The sequence below is a fragment of the Mauremys reevesii genome, linkage group 7 (genome assembly GCF_016161935.1).
Source record: "Mauremys reevesii isolate NIE-2019 linkage group 7, ASM1616193v1, whole genome shotgun sequence".
NCBI classification, from domain to species: domain Eukaryota; kingdom Metazoa; phylum Chordata; order Testudines; family Geoemydidae; genus Mauremys; species Mauremys reevesii.
The window spans coordinates 40,119,036-40,141,367 of record NC_052629.1 but is presented as its reverse complement, the minus strand read 5'-3'; the positions used below and the strand labels follow the sequence as shown (position 1 = coordinate 40,141,367).

General features: G+C 46.5%; 1 protein-coding gene across 4 annotated transcripts in view; it reads right to left on the bottom strand.

The window, feature by feature from the left end:
- The window catches only part of PALD1 (phosphatase domain containing paladin 1), a 193,793-nt gene that overhangs the window by 115,086 nt on the left and 56,375 nt on the right, over positions 1–22,332 (bottom strand). For 3 of the 4 annotated variants that reach the window (XM_039482388.1, XM_039482389.1, XM_039482391.1), the window contains exons 2-4: positions 1,975–2,169; positions 1,173–1,275; positions 101–280 (exon numbers count right to left, since the gene is read on the bottom strand). In XM_039482388.1, coding sequence (XP_039338322.1) covers positions 101–280; positions 1,173–1,275; positions 1,975–2,169 — 478 coding nt within the window. Of the gene's footprint in view, positions 1–100; positions 281–1,172; positions 1,276–1,974; positions 2,170–6,316; positions 6,423–22,332 lie in introns of all 4 variants that reach the window. The other variant, XM_039482390.1, reaches the window with a different exon arrangement.

The window sequence follows — 22,332 nt, the reverse complement described above, 5'->3', positions numbered from 1 at the left end:
TGGAACATTGTAATTTTTATCACCTAGCTAGTTGTGCATTTTGTTTTCTCTCTCTCTCTCTCTCTCTCTCTCTCTCTCTCTCACACATACACACCCCTACCTTGTGCCCATCGTTCTGGAGTTTCTGCAGCACCTGTTTGAATCCATTCAGACTGGGCTGTCCCATTCCAAACACTTCGTACCCTCCTTTGGCCTGTCGGAAATTTGGAGCTCCACAACTGCCTGTAGTGTTCAAGACATCTAATTTACTGTATACATCTCTGACCATAAAATATTTCCCCTGCAAAATAAGTGGTGGAGAAAAGACAACAATTTGAGTGTGAATCAACAAGCATTTGATATAAAACTAAGCATCTACATAGAACTGAGCAGGAAGGAGAGGGGCAAGGAAGGGAGAGGGGCAAGAGATGACCAAGAAGTGTATTTCAACCACTTCACTCAAAAGAAACTCTTCCTAGACATATGTTCAATATACCCATACCCCCATCATCCCTGATCACAAGCACATAGCAGAATGGGAAAGCAGAGTACCAGCAAGCAGAAACAGCAGCTTACCAGCTCATAGTGGCTGCTCATTCTAAGAAATGCAAAACAACTTCAGAATTCACTTAGCCAAATGTGCAATGAAGGAAAATTTCTTCAGGTCTTTCCCCTGAAGGTGATTAGTTTATACACGGAAGCAGCAGGTCTGATTCCATTTCAAAGCTGAGTGAAATACCCATATGAAGCTTAGACCCCACATGAACACAGCCTACAAATGAAGGTTTCCACATGTTTGTAAACATCAGCCTGCCTGCTCAGAGAAACTGCAAAGCTGCCTGGGGTGAAACTGTTCACATAACACAGTACACTAACCTCAGCTGCCTCTCTCTCTCTCTCTCTCTCCCCCCGCCCCCCGTTTCCTCCTCCATCCCCAAACAGCTACCCACCTCCATCCCCACAAGCACAGGGACCCCGTTCTGGGATTGAATTGGGTGATCCAAAGCCTCTAAGGAAACCTCACTCCCTGCCCCCAATAACAATGAATCCCATGGCATCTGCACAGCTGTGTTACCCTTCCCTTAGCTCATAAAATGCACAGTATAATTTTCACCTCAGGTAATATGACTTGCTTGCTCTAGATACACTGTGACAAAGCATGCTCATGGCAGAACAGGGTTAGCAGCCTCTACCTGTACAAGGTAGTGTTCCGACGTGGTCTCTGAAATCCGCCCCACTGTGTAGTTGGCCTTCAGCAGGTCGTCATGAATCTGAAATTCCTCTTTGCAGTTGTAGCTGTGAAAGCCACACACAAAAACATTCAGCATTTAAGACAAAGGCTTTTTCTCCAGTCAGCATGGGGCTTATTGACCAAGAAGGTCAAGAGATTGAAGCTCAGGGACACATGCTGTGAAAAAAGCCACCCGTCCCTATCCTATTCACTTGGTAAACCTCTAGTAAGATTTATTGTCTATAACTACAACCACTGGTTGAAATTTTATCATGTGACCAAAATTAAATTGTGCGCTATACATGGTAATCACCACCACAGATATGCTACACAGGCTGTGGGGCAGAACAGTTGCTGGCAGCACAGAGGTGACTGGCAGAGGCTTCAACAAGCCAGAGTCAGATTGTTCCTATGGGACAGGGTGGAGAAAGTGGAGTCGGGGAAAAGGATAGTCCTGAATCCTGCACCCACCAAATAGTTTGCTCATCTGGGGATGCAGGAGAGGGGAGGGAAAGAGGAACGTGGTCTCCTGAAGGCTGTTCCTGCAGGGGAAGGCTGTAGAACTCACTACTTCTCCCTAGGAAATTAATTGTGGGAAGGTCTGTTCTCTCAGCACAGAGAGCTGGGAAGGTTGAGGGGATGAAAGGAAAAGAATTCCCAGTCTTCAACAAAACCAGTAAGGCAATGTTCCTAGAACGTTAGCAGAAGGGAAACTCCGGATGGTTACATGATTCACAGAAACACTCCAGCCTGAAGCTACTCACGTGATGACAACAGGCGCCACCTTGTTGGTGATGATGGACTTGGCTTTGTTGTTGTGGAGGCCAACCGTCTGGCAGGAGTGGATGCTAAGCGAGTGGCGGTCCTCCATGGTCTCGTTGCCGTGAACGTTCTCAAACGTAGCTGTTGAGACTGTTTGCTGAGCTGTGCTGGCAGTTGTACCCATAATCCACAGGCAGCTTCATAAAACAGCCAGGAGAACAGGCAGTAGGAAAGGGAGGAGAAACAAGGAGACAAAACATTAGGGCTGATCTAAAGAGGACTTAACGCCAACCAAACATCACTGCAGAATTACCAAATGCTGCACTTAAACAGGCTCAGATCTGACACTGCACAGACAATTGTTGACCATGTCTCCCCCTTTAAAGGTTACACATAATTGGTTGGTTTTAATGCTCATGAAAGCGTGGGTAGAGCCAGAGAGAGTGTGGGCAGCTGCCTGGGCAGATTCCACCTCCGTTCACACACACACACCACTCTGCACCACAGTGCACCTCAGTTATATCCTTCAGCTCTCACAGCCAACACCCCAGTCACACACACCACTCTGCACCCCAGAGCACCTCAGTTATATCCTTCAGCTCTCACTGCCAACACCCCGGTCACACAAACAAACATGGGGCTGGCCATCCCTCAATCCAACCCTGCTATTGCAGGGCTACAGCCTCTCCTGAGCAGATGCATGTCAGCCTGACCAGGCATCAGACAGACAACCAAAACACACACATCCCCATGTTTCATTGGTGAGTGGGCCACATGAAACTGAACCCAGGTTTCAAAACATAAAATAAAACTGCAAAGAAGTAATAATGGCCTCCAAAGAATATATGGAATTAATCTGGCATTTCAGGATATGGACACACATTGTCCCCTTGGTCATGAATGCTAAGCTATCTTGCTGTTTAAAGGTAGGCTGAACTCCCCTCTCGTGGTTTAAGGTGGGGTCTCTGTCCCTCCAGTTCAAGGAATACATAAGCATGTGCCACTGCAGTCTCCCATGCTGTCCCAGCAGACCTAGGTGCTACGCCTCGCTCTGCCATTGAGTTGGAGAGGGTACGTCTACACAGTGAACTGCAACCCAGGGCAGTGAGTCTCAGAGCCTAGGTCAACAGGCTTGGGCAGGCCAGGCTTGTGTTACTGCACTAAAAATATCTGTGTAGTCATGGCAGCTAGGGCTCTGAAGCCCAGCCCCCCTTTCTGGAAGCCCGTGGGCTTCAGAGCCCGAGTTGTGACATCTGCACAGCTGTTTGTAGCATGAGCTCTGCAAGCCCAAGTCAGCCGACTCAGGTTTGAAGCCTCACTGCCCCGGGCTGTCACTCACGGTTTAGAAGTACCCTTATAGTGACTTTGGGCAAAACACAGCTTCCGTGTGCCTCACTTTCGCCATCTGCTTTCCCCTTTGCACAGGGCTTTGAAAGCTACTGATGAAAGGTTATGTCTACACTGCAATTAGATACCTGTGGCTGGCCCAGGCCAGCTGACTCGGGCTCACGGGCCTCGGGCTAAGGGGCTGTTTCATTGCAGTGTAGACATTCGAGCATGGGCCGCAGACCATGCTCTGGGACCTTCATGCCTTGCAGGGTCCTAGAGACCAGTCCTTTAGCTCAAGTCCCAGGAGCCCAAGTCAGTTGGCACAGGCTAGTCATGGGTGTCTAATTGCAGTGTAGACGTATTGAACGGCATTCTAAATATTGCCGATGTCCTCATAGGCGGCAGGTTTGTATAATTTTTGGTGGGGCCCAAAATGGTGGTGCCCCCCCGCTCCCGCCAGGGGCGGCTCTAGAAATTCCACCGCCCCAAGCAGGGCGGCGCGCCTCACCGCTTGCGCCGCCCTTCCCCGGTCCCGCGGCCGGGGCAGAAGTGCCTGCGGACGGTCCTGTGGTCCCGCGGCTCCGGTGGAACATCCGCAGGCATGGCTGCGGGAGCTCCGTCCGAGCCACGGGACCAGCACACCCGCTGCAGTCATGCCTGCGGGAGCTCCGTCCGAGCCACGGGACCAGCGCACCCACCGCAGTCATGCCTGTGGCAGGTCCGCTCCTCCCGGGGCTCCTGTGGACCTCCCGCAGGCATGACTGCGGAAGGTCCGCCGGAGCCAAATGCCGCCCTGCCAGGACAATGCCGCCCCACGCGCCTGCTTGGCGCGCTGGGGTCTGGAGCCGGCCCTGGCTCCCGCCCTGTAAGCCGATATAAAATGAAGCTACAATGCATCAGTGCCACAAGATTACAAAGGTCAATTAAAAGTGGAAAGTCAGAAGCAGCACTTGCCTACTTCAATATACAGTATTATATTTTGTTGCACCTGTTGTGATGAAGTGGGAATGTCCTTAATATTTTCTCTGAATACTGTATGGGTGCCTCAGTTTCCCCTGCAAGATGCCAACTGAAGGTGTTGGGGACAAAGATCAGGTGGCCTCCTTTTCCGGAAGAGACACAGAGGCCAGAGGAGGGAGTGTCAGTTTGGAGCTGGCTGGGGAAATGGGGAGAGACCCAGAATTTGGTTCTGGGCTCCCCACCCCCCAAGATGGACCTGACAGAGGGGTTCTGTTTTCTGTACCTACAAGCTCTGTTTAAACTGTGTTCCCGTCATCTAATAAATCTTCTGTTTTACTGTCTGGCTGAGAGTCACATCTGACTGCGGAGTTGGGGTGCAGGGACCTCTGGTTGCCCCAGGACCAGCCTGGGCAGACTCACTTTGGAAAGTGCATGATGTGGAAGGGCATGCTGAATGCTCCGAGGTCAGACCCAGGAAGGTGTAAGCTTCTTGCCCTGGAGACAGTCTGCTCCGAGAGAGGAGGCTCCCCCAGAGTCCTGACTGGCTTTGTATGGAGTTGTTCCAAAGCATCACAGCATCCCCTTCCACACCGTGCACTTCCCAGAAGTCCGCACAGGCACTGACACTCCCTCCTCCGGCCTTTGTCTCTTTTCCAGGCATTAGGAGGCCACCCGATCTCTCTGTTCTCCAACACCTTCAGTTGGCACCTTGCAGGGGAAACTGATTTGGGAGAAATGAAGTAAAAGCTGCCCAAACCGAGCTTGAGCACACCTGAATTTTGAGGTGTTCAAATCTGGAAGGCAGGTGCTGGGGGTGGGAGAGGGCTGTGGGCTCCATGGGGGAGCATGGCAGCAACTGTCTGGAGCTGCACGGAGCCAGACACGCTGGTCTGAGTGGCACAGTAAGCGGTTGGGATTTGGAGAAGGGGTAGGGGATTCCGGGGGGCAGTCACAGGACAAGGAGCAGGGGGGTTGGATGGGGCAGAGGTTCGGAGGGGCAGTCAGGAGACTGGCAGCAATTGGATAGGCATGGGAGTCCAGAAGGTTTATCAGGGGACAGGTAGAGGGGTTCTGGGGGGAAGTTGGGTGGGGTCTCAGGAGGGGGCAGTTGGGGACAAGGAGAAGGGAGGCTTAAATAGGGGCTGGGGTCCCAAGGGGCAGTTCGGGGCCGAGGTCTCGGGTGGGGGTAATCGGGGGATACGGACCAGTGGTGCTGAGAGAGGGGGGGGGGGTCCTGGGGGGCAGTTGGGGCCCGGGGCTGGGGCGGGGGCCCTCAGCGGCCAGGGGCTGGGAGGCACAGGGCTCTGGGCTGCTGGCAGCCCTGAGCCCTTTAAATCCCAGCCGCCTCCCCCGCTGGGATTCAAAGGGCTCTGGGCTCCCTGCCCCTGGGGCAGTGCAGAGCCCTCTGACTCCCGGCCGCGGCTGGGATTTAAAAGGCTCTGGGCTCCCCGCGCTTGCAGGCAGCCCAGAGCCCTCTGACTCCCAGCCGCGGCTGGGATTTAAAAGGCTCTGGGCTCCCCGCGCTTGCAGGCAGCGCAGAGCCCTCTGATTCCCAGCCGCGGCTGGGATTTAAAAGGGGCTAAACCTAGCTCCAACTATTGGTGGAGCAGAGCCCCTGACTGTAAATATTCCTGGGGCTAAAGCCCCAGGAGCCCATATAAGTCGGCGCCCATGTCCTCACTAAAGTTCTGGAGGGGAATGAGAGATCTCCCTCACAGCAAGACCCTTTTAACTTTAGAAAAAGGGATACGACGCAGAACAGGGCCTGGCCTCTTACTCAATCCTTAGTATTCAGTTCAGTTGTCCCAGCAGCCACAGTGCTCTTCTTGGTTTTCACCTCATTTTTAAACATAGTTCAAAGGAGTCGGGGGGAGGAAGGATGGGATGAACTGAGTTCAGCCACCACTTGGGAGTAACACAGCAGACAAACACACATGAGCATCTTTCCAGTGATAACTAAATAGAGAGCGTGAAACTGAACTAATGGTGATGGAGGCTAGAAATTAATTTGCAAGAGGAAAATGAAAACAGTTTTTCCTAGGTAGAAATACTGACCTCTCAGACTAATTTCAAGGGATATGAGGAAGCTGCAGGGAGAGCTGTAGAGGATCCAAGGGACGTGCTGCAAAGGCTCAGATTGTATTCCAGCTAAGGCACCGAGCTGGAAGAGCAGAGACAAATGCTTCAGTCGCTCCCTGCTGGCTGTCACTGGCTCTCAAACCATAAGGGAAACATTCTAGCTCTGAAGATAGTTGTGCTTTAGCAGTGGGTCTTACAGAAAGGTTGGATGCCTGTATTTTTTCCTTTTATTTTCTCATGGACAGTTACTTTTTAGTACTAGGAAGCACCGATCCTACACTGCTGCCATAGGGCCATACTCCAGCAGAATGACTGCACCCCACCTCAGCCTGGTTAAGTTATGGGAACTGTGATGGGGAAAGAGGTGCATTTCAGATCAAATCAGCCCCTTCCTGAGGTTCTCATTTGCTCCCCCTTCATATAAAACTCTTCACTCATATTGTTATGAATCCCCCTAGCTAGAAGGGGTTATAGGGAACTCCCTTAGTCTAACTGCTAACATAGGGACACTCTGGTGAGGGAAAAATATGCACCTTTAAACTCCATTCTACCAAGAGAACCTACCAGAAGGACATTTTGCTTTAAGATTTGGGGGAGGGAGGGTGAGATGAACAGAATAGGACAATAACTACCAAGGATCCACTGTCATATATTCTTCAACATCTAAATTTAGGTCATCCATATCAGCCAGCAGGTGGCACCATTACATGATATGAGGCTTTCCCAGTAGCAAAAAGCACAAAATACTCCCAGTGTCTTCTGCCTCTGAGAAGGAAGATTAGCACTATTGTTTATTTGTACAGTGCCAAACAGTGTGTTAATTACTCTACAGACAAGGTCCCTGCCCCAGACTGAAGATGCTTTAAAGAGTAAATATTAATAAATATAATAAACCAGATTCCTTGTTGTTTTTATTAATAAATATTTATTTTGAATGTCCAAGTGACTTTTTTTCTAAGCCTCTCACCTCATTTCCAAGTTTGATTAAAATTTCTGCCCTTGTTTCTTTATTGTAAGATGCCTCGCTAATATGGTAATTCTGCTTCCTAACATAAATGTTCAGGTTTTTTAAAAAACGTGACTGAGTTCACTGAATATTGATTGTGGCTGATATAAATTGAAACACCTTTCTCACCTGTAGTTAGGTAATGTTGCCTTTTTAGTAAAGACATTTTAAGCCTCCATCTGACTTAGTTTCCCTGGAGCTAAGAACTCCATTCTGCCTCCCCAGCCCCAATCAAGCATTTATTTTCATGCCTAATACTTCAGCCAGCATGACTTTCACTTCTGACAGTAAATAAAATGTCAGGGATATAGCAGTCTCTCATCTAAATCCAAGACAGCGGAAGTTAAAGGCAAGGAACACTATTTTCCCCTTGGTATAAGCATGATGCACCAGGTTCAGATAAGATCCCAACAGAGGTTCTTAAGGCAGACATGAAAAGAACAATAGACATTTTGATGGTCATCTTACAAAAGAAGACATGCTAAAGGAGTTGGAAAAGGGTCATATAACGAAAAGAAAGGAGATATCAGTCAGTTCAAAAACTTAAGGATACTCAATTGCTGTCTATTCCAAGTAAGGTTTTTACATGCATCATTCTATACAGAATAAAGAAAGCAGTAGGTTTAAGGTTATGACAAGAACAGGTAGGATTCAGACAGGAGAAATCATGTATAGATCAAATAACTCTACGTATCATCACAGAACTGTTGATCGAATGGCAATCACAACTTTACATGAATTTTATAGGTTTCCAAAAAACTTTTGATACAGTGAATAAAACAGTTTAGAACAGAAATTTGTGAACATCATTCAGAGCATCTATGAAAATATAACATGCCAAGTAATATACAACAGTGAAGTGACTAAGCCATTCCAGGTTACTAAATGGTGTCAAACAAGGATATCTTATGTCACAGACAATCATTTTACTGATAGCAGACCTGGTAATGAGAAAGACCACAGAACAACCAAGTTGCATACAATGGACTTTCACATAGAAGTTAGAAGACCTTAACTTAGCGGATGACATCACCTTGCTATCCTATACCCACAGAGACATGCAAGCCAAAATAAATATATCCAGGCCTATGCACAATTAGTAGGGTTGAAAATCAAGACTGACTGAGAAACTAAAACCATGAGAATTAGCACACAACAAGAAACACCAATAACACTTTCTAGGACTGACACCTAAGAGGTCAGATATTTCCCATCTTGTTGTACTTACAATGCTGCCAGGAGGAACAGACGAAGGCATTAAATCCAGAATAGTGAAAGCCAGACATGCCTGCCTAACTCTAAAGCCAATCTGGAGAAACCAAATTTGTCCTCCAAACTGAACTTTGAATATTTAACACCATTGTAAACGTCAGTCTTACTATATGAAACGCGGAGACTTATTAAGACCTTACTACCCAGACTCCATGTTTTCATAAACAACTGCCTTAGACAAATTCTCAATATCAGATGGTCGGTGTGGGGGGGGGGGGGGAAATCACAAAAAAAGGAACTCTGGAGGAAAACAAAACAGATAAGACTGGAAATTACAGAACAAAAATGGAGAAGGCTAGGACATACATGGAAGACAGACCCAAATAACATAATTATGCAGGCACTGGACTGGAATCCACAGGCCAAGAGGTGATGAGGTAGATGGAAGCGCACAACAGAAGTGGAAATGAATGCTACCAAATGACAACAAGAAGCTAAGACAGCAGCAAGAAACTGTCAAAGATGGGAGGCAATGTTGAAGGCCCCATGTTCTGCATGGAATAGAGAGAGAGAAGTAAACTAAGGCATAAGCAGGTGCAGCTCCCTAGCTGTTCCGGAGAGAGTCTATATGGATTTCATTTCATGCAAACATTCCCCTCCCTGGGGTTTACCTTTACTTATAAACTTGGCTGTTCGTAAGGCTTCCCTATAGACTCCTCTGTCTCAAATCCTAGGTTCCTCTATTCTATAACCACTCCCATCTCACTTACATTCAGAATGGCATTAACAAGCCAAACCTACCACAATAAATCAGCAGAAGTCTGTCAGCCATTCCCTAAAGGATTTCAACACCTGCTAACAGATTGGGTCAACTGCTACCCCAGCTTCCCTGATTACACCTGGCATTTGTGACTTTGTAGATGCTAGTGACTAAGCATTATGCAAATATAAATACTGTCTACTCTGGATACTGTGGTTAAGTAATCTGAAGTGGTCTTGGCTGCTGTTTACATGGATTTGGTGCTTAAATAACAGGTGGTGTTTTGATTGTTAACTACTTCATGATTAATTCTGGTCTCTTTGGGAAATCTTGATGTATATCTGGAGCAAACATTGTGCAACTGTTGTTTGACTTAGGGATTATTCCATTCTGCTCAAGGAATGCCAATTTTTCTTGCTCCAGCCTACATTTGGAATATGTGTGGAGTGGGAAAATGACATCAAGCTAGCTGACTGCTCGCATTCATGTGACACTGCTCTCTTCAAGGAGGGTGGGGACGAGGCAGATTTTTATTGCTTACGCTCCTGTTCTCATCATTAACGGAATTGCCTAGTGGCTGCTTTGCAGACTTACTGGCAGCCTCCAGGCAAGTAGTGCATATCCTCCGATTCGTCAAAGCCTGTTCAGAAGGCCTCTACTAATCCAACCCAGCCTGTCCAGTCATGCACATTCTCCTCCCCTGGACTTGCCCCACAGGCAATCTTGACAGATTAAAGAAAATGCACAAAAGTTTAATTAGAGTTTGGTAAAATATTAGCATTTCCTTTTACCTTCCCACCATTGCTAATCACTGGGAGATTTGTGTGTACTGAAAATATAGCAGCCATGTGCCGGCATCTCAAGCGCCTTTAAACACAGGCTCATGTGCAGCAGTTGTATCCATGGATTGTTTCCAACACTGCTGTTGAGGTGCATTCAGCCTTCCAATGTTTGTAAAATACCACTTAGGCATGCTACAAGAAATAAATAATAATAATAATCATCTAGTAATGTTTCTCCACAACATACCAAAATAAAAAAATAAAGAAACCACCACCAAGCAACACTGCAATTAAACACAGTCAGATCCAAGCCTTTGAAACAAGAAAGGAAACAATTCCAGGGACTGATCCTGCATCACTGAATCAATAGAAGTTTTGTCAAGGACTTCAGAAGGAGCAGGATCAGACCCTAAGAAGGCACAAGACAAGGAACGATCGGCAACAACAAGTTGGGATACACTGAAATGAGGTCTAGGCACGATGGAAAGAATTTACCATGCAACATTGCTCTGAACAGAAGAGTGAAACAATTACAGTAAGTTACCTGCTGCGGAATAAAGCTGTTGTAGCTACTGAGCTGGGAGAATTAATTTTGAGCAACATAGGAGGTTTAGTGGAATGGCAATGCTTCCCTTTAGTCGCCTGTAGCCCTCTCACTCGAGTCTACAGGAAAACATGCTGCTGGTGACAAGTTCCAGCTGCTCCACACAGCTGGCTTCCTTCCACGCAGCAGAACCCAGACAAGACGGATGTTTGCAGTCATGCACCCAGCAGCTGGCTACTAGACAGCCACTATCATCGGGGATTTCCCTCCTTCACTATAAAAGCATCTCTGTAATTCAACCTCTATAGAAAAAAAATGTGTTGCAGAACCTACCTCCTCCTCTCCCTCAAGCTCTGCTTTGGCCAAAGATTCCTTCTTGAGTTTGTGGCAATGACGCCCCCCCAATGAATAGTACAAAGAATCAAATCCAGTTCAGAGCTCTGACACTGCATCAATTTAGTGCTCTTATGAAACTCCATTTGTCCTGCTTCACAAGACCAACTCTCTAAAATCCAGACAAAAGCAAACAGTTAAGCAGGAGGATCCTCCCCTGAATTGGCACCAGCTAAGAGCATCTTGCATCACTTGACCCCTTTAGAATAATAAATCGACCGTCACTGATGGGCACTGGAGGGGGCCATGCCCAGATCTTGTCAACCGAATGAAAAAAAAAAGACTGTTGTAACTGGAGATCTCAGCATGGAAGATAGAAGAAAAGTATAAGCCAGGTTCGGGATGGAGAGGAAGTGAGATGAATTCTAGAGGACTCACACCCATCAAAAACAATACAGAAAGAATTGAACAGAGTTACAGTTTTGACTAATAACATGGCATTGCAGAAGAGATCACATCAGGAAATCCACCATGGTAGTTTACATCTTAGACTTAAAGGGAAGCTTGTCCAGGTTTTAGACCCAGAAGTATACAGTAATACTCATTTAGTGTACACAGCATCTTTAAATCGGGGAGCTCCAAACTCTTTACAAATCTCAGTGAATTAAATACCTCCCAGGGTTGCAAATGGGCAAACTGAGGCAGAGAGGTGAAGTGACCTGCCTGTGGTCACAAAGCAATTTAGTGGCAGAGAAAAGAATAGACCCCTGGACTCCTGATGCTCAGTATCCTTCTCCAACCTCTAGTTTGAAATGTCACTCTTTCCTGTTGTATTTAACACCTTGACTTTAAATGAAAAAAAAAATCCTACAAGCAACAAAAAAAAAAAATCCTACAAGCAGCTTTTTTTTTGCCTTTTTTTTTTTCCTTTCTTACACTGCAGATAAACAATTCTAAGAACAAATCTGTTTGGATGCACATGAAGCTAGTTTACAGCTTTAGAACTATACTATCGTAAGTCACGATGTTAAGATATTTTTCTAATTCCTGATCACTTAGAAGGAAGTAGTGATACATCAAGAGAACTTGAGCACTTAGTGATAAGAAATCGTTTCTTAAAGCAAGACAACTTCCGGACCACAAAAACCTCAACTGTCTCTTCCTTCAGATGTTGAAAGAAAAAGGACTGTTTGTGACTGAGGGGTGAGTTCTGATGGGTCTTCTACTGCATTCTGCAATCTGCCCTTATGAATTAACACAGATGTGATAAAATTAACAATTTTTTTGTTTCAACTAAGCAAGCTCTGTTTGTTTGTTTTCTTGTTTTTGAAACAATTCACACAGGGGTGCTCAACCCCACACTCAGCTGCCATCTGACCCCTTCCCCCAAAATCCCCACCCCTCTCTTCCCACCCAACTCCACCCCTTCCCACCCAGTTCCACCCCCTCCCTCAAGCGCGCCCCGTCCCCGCTCCTCCCCCTCCTTCTGCACGCCATGGAACAGCTGATCACGGCAAGCAGAAGGTGCACTAGGGAGGGAGAGGAGTTGATTAGTGGGGCCGCCAGCGGGGGGAGGCACTAGGGGGGGAGCTTGGCTGCCAGTGGGTGCTAAGCTAAGTAAACAGAGCAACAGGACAATATCTTTATGCTAGCAGACAAGTGTCAACAGTCCGAAGATGAATAACTTTCAATACAGGAGGTTGGCTTGAGACTGAAGAAGTTTATTGTGGAGATTTCCTTTCTGGTGGCAGAGAATTTTCTGTATGGCTGTGAGCCCCAAAACAACTTACAAAACCTCTGGGAAAGGCAATGGGAATGAGGGAAAAATCTTTTATTGGACCAACTTCTGTTGGTGAAAGAGACAAGGTTTTATGCTACACAGAGCTCTTCTTCAGGTCTGGAAAGGTATTCAGGCCAGGTCTACACTATAAAGCTAGGTTCCCTGAATGACCTATTAAGCCGACCTAACCCCCCGTGTACACAGCACTAGGTCGATGAAGAATTCTTCCGTCGACCTCGCTACTGCCTCTCAGGGAGGTGGATTAACTGTCACAAGTCTAGAGTGTATCTATACTGAAACACTGCTGCTGCAGCATTTCTAGTGGAAACATAAGGCTAGTCTACACTGAAAATTTACATCAGCACAGTTATGTCTCTCAGGTGCGTGAAAAATCCACATCCCTGACCAACGCTGTTAAGCCAACTTACCCCCCAGTATAGACAACACTAGGTCAATGGAAGAATTCTTCTATCAACCTAGCTATTGCCTCTCAGGCCTTGTCTACACTACAAATTTTGGTAATCGCAAGTTTACGTCAGCATTAAGCTGCCGTAATTAGTATATCGCTTGTGCATATGCATACTTGTCTCCTTGTGTTGGCGCTGAACATACTCTTCGATGCACAATGCAGTGCACCATGGTACCAGTGTGCAACCTGCCACCGGCCAGCGCACTGTCTTTTGGGAAGTTTTGGCAATGCTTGGTGGGTCCAAAATGAGTCATGCAGGGGTGACTGGGAGCAAAAGGTTAACTTCCCAGTGTGCCACTGTTTCCATCCCATATCATCTATATCCCAAATTTTTCACACCTTTCTTAAAAATCCCATGAACCCGTATGTCCCTCCTTGCTATTCGTCATCTCTGACAGAAGCATGCAGAGCTGTGCAGGCTCCATTATTGTCATAAGCATTGTAAGCATAGGACACATTGACCCTCCAGTATTTGTAGAGCTGCAAGAATAACCAAATCAGCAGGGAACATGATGATTTCTTGGAGGGCAGATTGCTGTGGGACATAGCGAGAACCAATTCAAGGTTGCAGCTGCAGATGGTAGAGCACCACTTCTGGGCCTGAGAAACAAGCACTGACTGGTGGCATTGCATCATAATGCAAGCTTGGGATGACAAGCTGCAGAACTTTTGGATGCACAAGGCCACATTCCTGGATCCGTGTGCTGAGCTCACCCCTGATGCCCAGCACAAAAACACCAAAACGAGAGCTGCACTGACAGTGGAGAAGTAAGTGGCAATCGCACTGCGGAAACTTGCAATGCCAGATTGCTACCAGCTAGTGGGAAATGGGGGGACATGGATCAACGTTCCCGTCGCACTCCCCTTCAGTATCCAGCACAGGTCAGGGAAGCTGATGATCCAACCAGTGGACCAAATTCGGTGATGAATCCTGGTCACGGGCCACCTGAGACATGTTGCACATACACTAAGAAGTGGAGTTTGGAGTTGGAAACTCCACTGTCAAGGCTGTTGTCATGCAAGTGTGCAGGGCCATTAATTGCCTCTTGGTACGCAGGACTCTCAGCAATGTGCAGGACACAGGGAATGGATTTGCAGCAGTGGGGTTCCCAAACTGTGAAGTAACAGATGGCATATTTATCCCCCTTTTGGCAGCAAACCCCCTTGCCACAGACAACATCAACAGAAAGGGCTACTTTTCTATGGTTGTGGATCAACGTGGACGCTTCACCGACATCACTGTGGGCTGGTCAGGGAAGGGACATGATGCTCACATCTTTAAGAACACAGGACTTTTCAGAAAGCTCCAAGCAGAGACTTTTATTCGTTGACCGGTGGATCACCACTGACAATGCTGAAATGCCAGCAGTGATCCTGGGGGCCTCAGCCTATGCCTTGCTCCCCCAGCTCAGGAGGCCGTACACTAGCCACCAGAGCAGCAGCAAGGAAAAAGATTCAACTACCAGCTCAGCAGGTGCAGACTGACAGTTGAATGTGCTTTTGGTAGATCAAAAGGATGCTGGCATTGTTCACTCACAAGATTGGATCTCAGTGGAAAAAAAATATCCCAATGGTTATAGCTGCCTGCTGTGTCCTGCGTAATATCTGCGTAGCAATGGGGGGAAAGCTGCTGCCGGGGTGGAAACGGAGTGGATGTCTGCTGAGTTTGAAGAGCCAGACACAAAGTATACGGCTCAGGGAGGTGCTGAAGGAGCACTTTAATTGTGAGCTACAGTAATGCATTGTGGTGTAACATGCTCTGCCTAGCCCTGCTGTTTCAGGGCCTGTTAGGAATTGTGTGGTGCTTGGTGTACATGTATTAATATAATACTGTCAATGTGCCTATTAATTCTGCGGCACTTGCTGTACATTTATGATTACTACACTGTATGTGTTTGTCACTGATCCTATGAGTTGTGTGACACTGCACAGTAACAAGTATGTGGGTGCTTTCAGAACTGCTAGGCACCCTGCAGTATATAATGTGAACTAATAATGACAAATTATGTTTCAAATAATAGAATTTTATTCAGTAACAAACCAGTGAAAAGAAAAATCTGTGCAATTTAAAAGTAAAACTATTAATTTTAGGTTTTTAAATGTACCAGAATTTATCAAAAGGCAAGAACATTCATATGCATTTTAGCTACACATACAGCTGCAATGGCTTTCACAGGTCAAGTATCAGAGGGGTAGCTGTGTTAGTCTGGATCTGTAAAAGCAGCAAAGAGTCCTGTGGCACCTTAGACACTAACAGAAGTTTTGGAGCTATCATGGGTGAATACCCACTTCGTCGGATGCAAGGTCAGTGTATGTGAAGCTGTAGTTGTCCTTAATGTCCCACGGGCGGAGTGGTAGGGGTAGGGATGTGGCCCCTGATGCCACATGGAATGCTGAAGGGGGCATAGGGAGGTGCCGCAATGGAGTTCTTCATGGACTGCAAGGGAGGTGAGCCTGGGATTGTTAAATCTGTACGTTCACAAGAGTCTGCAGCATCTGTATTTGCTGCTAGAGAAGCCTCATTTTGTCCTGGTGCTTTTCGTCTCCACTCCTTCCTTCGCCAGGCTGTCTACAATGTTCACCCTTGAGCCCCTGTGCTCACAGTCTGATGCAGCAGTGGCTTGCAGGATCCCCTTGAACATGTCACCCCGAGTCCTCTTCTTTCTCCTCTTTATCTGGCTCAGACACTCTGCAGCTGTGGAAGGGGGAACCCCTCCAGGTTGCAACAGCAACAGCTGCAGATACAATACACAGGAGGTACTATTGTTGTTGGTACAGTCAAAATGGCAAGCAAAACTTAAGATTCTGAACTGCCTTCCTTTGCCCCCCTAATGTTTTAAACAAGACGTGCTTATTGATGCTTCTGCTTCAGAGCCCTTGTGCCTCGCGCCACTCACGGCACCAGCAATGGTGAGTATGAACCATGGGGGGGAGGAGGGAAATGAGGAGGGAATAGCTCGGTTGCATGAAACTATGAATATAGGTCAATGGCATTGAATACTGGCACTATTTTCCACAGGCAGTGGTGATTTTAGCCGCTCTCTCACTCCTGAGGGTAACAAAGGCAGAGAAAGCACAGCTGCTGCCGGCGTCCCGAAGATACCCGTGCCCGTATGCTGCCTGCCTAAGTAAAGTGTCCTACTGCTGAGGAAGAAATAAGGCTGCCATCACTAGAAACCTTCAAGAGAGGACTGCAGAGTACCTCCATGAAAGTTTCATTGAGCTCTCTCAGGAGGATTCAAGGGACATCTCTGTGTATGTAAACAAACTGCTCCACATGCCCTTCCCCACCTGAATCTACGGAGGAATGAAAAGCAGATAACACTACCACCTCTCCAGTATGAGTAAACTGATGCAAAGTTGATAGCTGTGTCTTGTTTAGTTGCCATCACTGTAATGGGAAATACATTTACACTTACCCAGGATCCTTCCCTGCACTGGGTTCATCTGTGCTCCACTGTCAGGACTGACTTGTCCGTGGTGGAGTCTCAAACAGCTCCTGGCAAGGGGCTTAGCTGGACCCCTCAGTCACATGTCCCCCCCCCATCCTTCTCCTCGTCCTCTCTTTTCAGGCCAAGGGCCTGTGGCTTGGGCTCCTTGGAAGCTCCATGGAGATATGCAGGGTAGTTGTGGGGTCACCGCCAAGTACGGTATGCAGCTCTTTGTAAATGCAACAGGTCTGCAGCTCAGCACCAGATTGACTGTTGGCCTCCCTTCACTTCACCTGGCCCTGCTGCTGGTCCCTGTCCTACCTCTTCTCTTGCATCCCCCATGAAATCTATTCTTGGATATCAATGTTTCTACAGCTGGTCCATAGCTGTGCTTGCACAGCCTCTTCTTCCCACAGGCCCAGGAGATCCAGTATCTTTCATCTACTCCAAGCCACAGCACATCTGGAGCATGTAGCCAGCATGGTCAGCTGGGCACTTGTGCACAACAATGGAGAGCTGCTAGGTTTGCTCACCAAGCTGGGTAATCAGGAAAAGGCATATCAAAAATCTGTGGGGCTTTAGAGAGTAGGGGAACCTTCTGGGCTCTGTGATCCCTGAGCAATGGAGTTCACAACTGAGACCAGAGCGGTCAGTGTCTAGCATTGTGGGCCAGCTGCTGGAGGACTGTTAAGGTTGACATAAGCAATGCCACGTCTACACTCACAGTACATCAACCATGGCTCAGTGCAGCTCAACTCTCGGGGAGGTTGGTATAACAGGATGCTTACATCAATGGAAGACAAATGTAAGTGCAGACACTGACAACTATGTCGACGCAAAGTGGCTTATGTCCACCTAACTTTGTAGTGTAGACCAGGACTCAGGGAGGTGGATTACCTATGGCAAAGGGAGAACCCCTCCCACTGGCATATAGGGTCTACACTACGCCAACAGAGCATTTCAAGTGTAGACAAGCCCTTAGCCTCAGGAGCGTCGTAGCTAAATACAAGATGGAACAGAATTTTTAGCATAAGCAGTTAACACATATTTTAAGAGACCATTCAAGGTGAAGTGGCCTTTTAATACCTCTGCAGTCATGGACAAAAAGGGGGAGTTAGTGGGTTACAGACTATTGTAATAAGACATAAATCTGGTGTCTGTATTACGACCATAATTTTTAGTGTCGAGGCTTGTCTTCTGAAAGTGTGCTGTGTGCCCGAGCTCTGGGACCCTCCCACCCAGAGTCCAGAAGTCTACACAGCAATGAAACAGCCCTGCATCCCAAGTCAGCTGACCTGGGCTATACGACTCAGTGTTGTGGGTGTTTTATCTCAGTGCAGATGTACCCTCTGAGTACTTCCCCCAGACCTGAAGAAGAGCTGTGCGCAGCTTGAAAGCTTGTCTCTCTCACCATCAGAAGTTGACCCAATAAAAGATATTACCTCACCCACCTTTCCTCTCTGATATCCTGGGACCAACATGGCAAAACCTCTGGAAGGCAGCTGAAAGCAGCAAGCCCTCTCTACGTATCAACCAGACTGGAAGAAACCAAAACCACTTAAATCCATGCACATGGACACTGGGAGCATTTACAGAAAAGGTCCCCCTGGGGAAACACGATGCCCTTAAACAGATGCTGACACTTCACAGAAAACTTTGGGAAAATGTCCTATTTAGAGACTATTCTACTTTCGGTAGCAGTTTTTCCCCCTATTCTTCTCTCTTGCTCCTTATTACTAAAGGTAGTTGCATACAAATAAATTATTTCTGAGAAACCTTGGCTCCTAGTGATTATTCTTTGATTGAAATAATCTTCTGGAACTTCATCATCTCAACAGCAACAACTAGTGATCTCACCTCAGGCCTAGCAGTGCAGTCTGCTATGCATGTGTGCCCTCAATGTTCGAAGCCATAAGAAACCTAATATCCTATCACATTTACATGGAAACAAACTAAACTTGAAAAAAACTGATTAAGAAATTGAGATACACACAATTTTAGGGGGGAGTGTATATATGTGCACACGCGCACACTCACTTTATGAATACCTTGATTTTATTGATGAACAAGTCAATCCTGGGAAGAGTCCAAGGATGCTAAAGTCCATGCCAAGTTTGTTTGAGAAAGTATTGGGCAACTGAAAAAATAAAAATGGAGGCTATAGTAGAAGTAGAATTTGAGCCTTCACTGTCTTGGCCTCTACCTCTCCCACATTAACATAATGAGAAAAATTTTACATCAAAAGGATTTCAAAATTTGTAGCAGCCCTCAGCTGGTTTTAAAAGTTCAAGGACTTCAGCAGGAGAAAAGCATTTAGCCAGAATTGTTTTCTGCAAAATTTTGTTTCATTCAGATTCAGCGGAGCTTTTCAAACAGCAAACACAACTCAATGGACTACAATTATCCAACATGCCCAGACAACTTTGCCATCTTCACTGCAAATATGCATGTTCTGGGTGCAGGGTCCCCCTGACCCCGAGGAATACTGAATGCCCTATACTTGCATGTGTAAGGGGAGGGTGCTACTGTTTTAAATCAAGATTGAAATAGAGCAGATCTTTGATGTTTTTCCAAAACAGGAATTAATTCAGGGAAGTCCTATGCCCTGCATTATGCAGGGGATCAAAATAGATTATCACAATGGTCCCTTCCGGCCTTATAAATGTCTCCCCATTCCAGCCCTAGAAATCTTGGTATTTCACTGCAAATCTCCAAAGGAGTATTTTTTTAAAGCAACCACAGCAGCGAACAACAATTAATTGCCTGAAAAAAAAATTGACAGATTTTGAAATGTTCTTTAAAACCACATTGAATGCACAGTGAAAATCAAGGAAGAAATATAAATTATTTCAATGCTGCTCACCACCACACAAGTGCATATGTACGCACAGAACATACAAAAAACTCTACCCGGAGGGAGAAGAGGTTATAATAAGGGAAGATCTAGTACTTTCTAGTCACTATCAAGGCCGTGCATCTTGACAGTGGCATCTTGTGTGGCCATGAACAACTCTGGAGAAAACCACCATAATAGGGAAGTGTTTATGTTATCTGTGCTGAGAGGGGATAGCCAAGAAACAGCTCCCAAAACAGGCATAAGCTTCTGTTGTAGGTCATCAAAAAGAAAAAAAGGATAGGCGGGGGTAAGAGAGAGGAGAGAAAATAGGTTCCCCCCTCCCCCATTATAGACTCAGTTTTGTTATCTATAAATATTCTGAACTTGACTGCGGAACTTGCCATTTTCTAGGGACTTTCTTCTTCTTTTATAACTAATACATACATACTCTAGAATTGGACTGCAAACCCTGCATCTGGACACTTCCAGACTCTGAAAAGGTTTTAATACAGACTCTGATTTTACATCTGGACCCTCCCTCCCTCTTTGCAGTGTACTGAATCAAAACCATAGATTCAGACACTCTTGAACTCGGGGACAGCTTGGATCGGGAATGCAACTGTAGCTGGGGCCCATGTCTAATATTATAGGAAACAGATGCTCTCCATGTACCATTCCCCCCAAAATTATGCTCCAACAGCGACACCTCAAGAGCGCTATAATATTCTGATTTAATAACCAGATTCCTGTCAATGAAACACTGGAATTGCCATAATAGATCAGGCCAGCAGTCCATCTAGTCCAGTATCCTGATCCCAGCACCATTAAGGCCATGGGGAAGGTAATGACTACTCCACCCAAACACCTCGTCTTCCCAAACACCTTGTCTTCCCTAGGACATTTGCCTCGGCTGACCGTAGTTGTCAGGAAAGGCTACAACTTCAAAGAAGGGTCAAACCATGTTCAACAATTTCTGAAAGTACAGCTGATATTTGCTCTAACCTTCCAGACCACATGGGGCAACATGGCAAGCCCAAAGGAGCTCCTCTGCCTCCTTGCTCTCCGGCTCACACCCATTCTGACCAGGAGCATTTAATTTCCCTCCCAACTGGATTTATTAATAAAATCATTTTTGATACAGTTTTCAGAGAAGTGTTGAAGAGTGGCAATAGGGAGCACATAAGAACTCAGCATGCTTTATAAGTCTCCCACAAAAACTGAGAGCTCTTATTGTTTGGTGAACAATTATTTGTAAAATATCAGAGGGGTAGCCGTGTTAGTCTGGATCTGTAAAAAGCAACAATGATTCCTGTGGCACCTTAAAGACTAACAGATATATTGGAGCATAAGCGTTCGTGGGTGAATACCCACTTCGTCAGACACATGTAATGTATTTTTAATTATTTGTAAGCTACCATAACACAAACCAAAGTCATTTTCACCAGAGTAATAGAGCAGAGCAAGTCTTAATCTCTTTTAGCTTAATTACAAAGCCACTCTGAAAACAGTTTTGTTCTTAGACTTCCTGCCCCAAACACAGCAAAACCAGGATTGGCAGGACTCCTGCACTTGGGACAAGAACTGATTGTGAAAGATTCTGAAAGATTTCAATTTCAACAAAAAGGAGGACAAAAAACATTAAACACAAAACTGTTTGCAGTTTTTCAGACCAGCTCTACCTACACCACCTAGGCTACGTCTTCACTACCTGCCGTATCGGCGGGTAGCAATCGATTTCTCGGGGATCGATATATCGCGTCTCATCTAGACGCGATATATCGATCCCCAAATGAGCTCCTGTCGACTCCGGAACTCCACCAACCCGAACAGTGGTAGCGGAGTCGACATGGGGAGCCGCGGATGTCGATCCCGCGCCGTGAGGATGGTAGGTAATTCGATCTAAGATACTTCGACTTCAGCTACGTTATTCACGTAGCTGAAGTTGCGTATCTTAGATCAATTTCCCCCCGTGGTGTAGACCAGCCCCTACACAATGAGGAGATCAGAATGCACATGCATCTTGCCCTCCCTCTCCCAGTTTGCTACAAGCCTCATTGTGAGAGCAGACCAAGCATAGTAAGAGGCCTCAGAGCTGTCCCACACTCCAAACACTGCAATGAGCTCTTTAACACACACACACACACCCCATCCCCAAAGAAGTGGGAGCAACCAGCCACCCACTACTCAACTAACAATAAGCAGTCAATGCGTAGAGCCCTGCGCAGTTACAACATGTGTATCCGCATTCAATCCGCAAACATGATCCGTGGCTATCTGCAGATTTGTGGGGCTCTACCAATGTGTGCAGATACAATAGGGGAGTTCTTAGTCAGGACAGAGATTTTGATTTCAAATTTCCAAGGGATTACTATGAAGAGTAGGGAGGAAATATTTTAAAAGCCATGAAAACGTACCTCTTCTGTCTTCTAAGTATTTGTCTATACTGCAATTAAAAACCCACGGCTGGCCCATCCCAGCTGACTCAGGCCTGTGGGGCTCAGGCTAAAGGGCTGTTTTACTGCAGTGTAGACACTCGGGGCTCAGGCTGCATCCTGGTCTCTAGGACCTTGCAAGGTGGGAGAGTCCCAGAGCTCAGGCTGTAGCCTGACCCCAAATATCTACACCACAATTAAACAGCCCCTTAGCCTGAGCACAGGGAGCCTACGTCAACTGGTGTGGACCAGACATGGGAGTCTAATTGCAGTGTAGACATACCCTGAATGTACTCGTTACCTCTGACATTTACAAGAAAAAAAACCTGCAAAAGAAAGGATTTAAGAGCCATTTGAAACTACCACACTGGGTCCTGAATTTATGCAAAATTCAGCTAGGGCTGGGG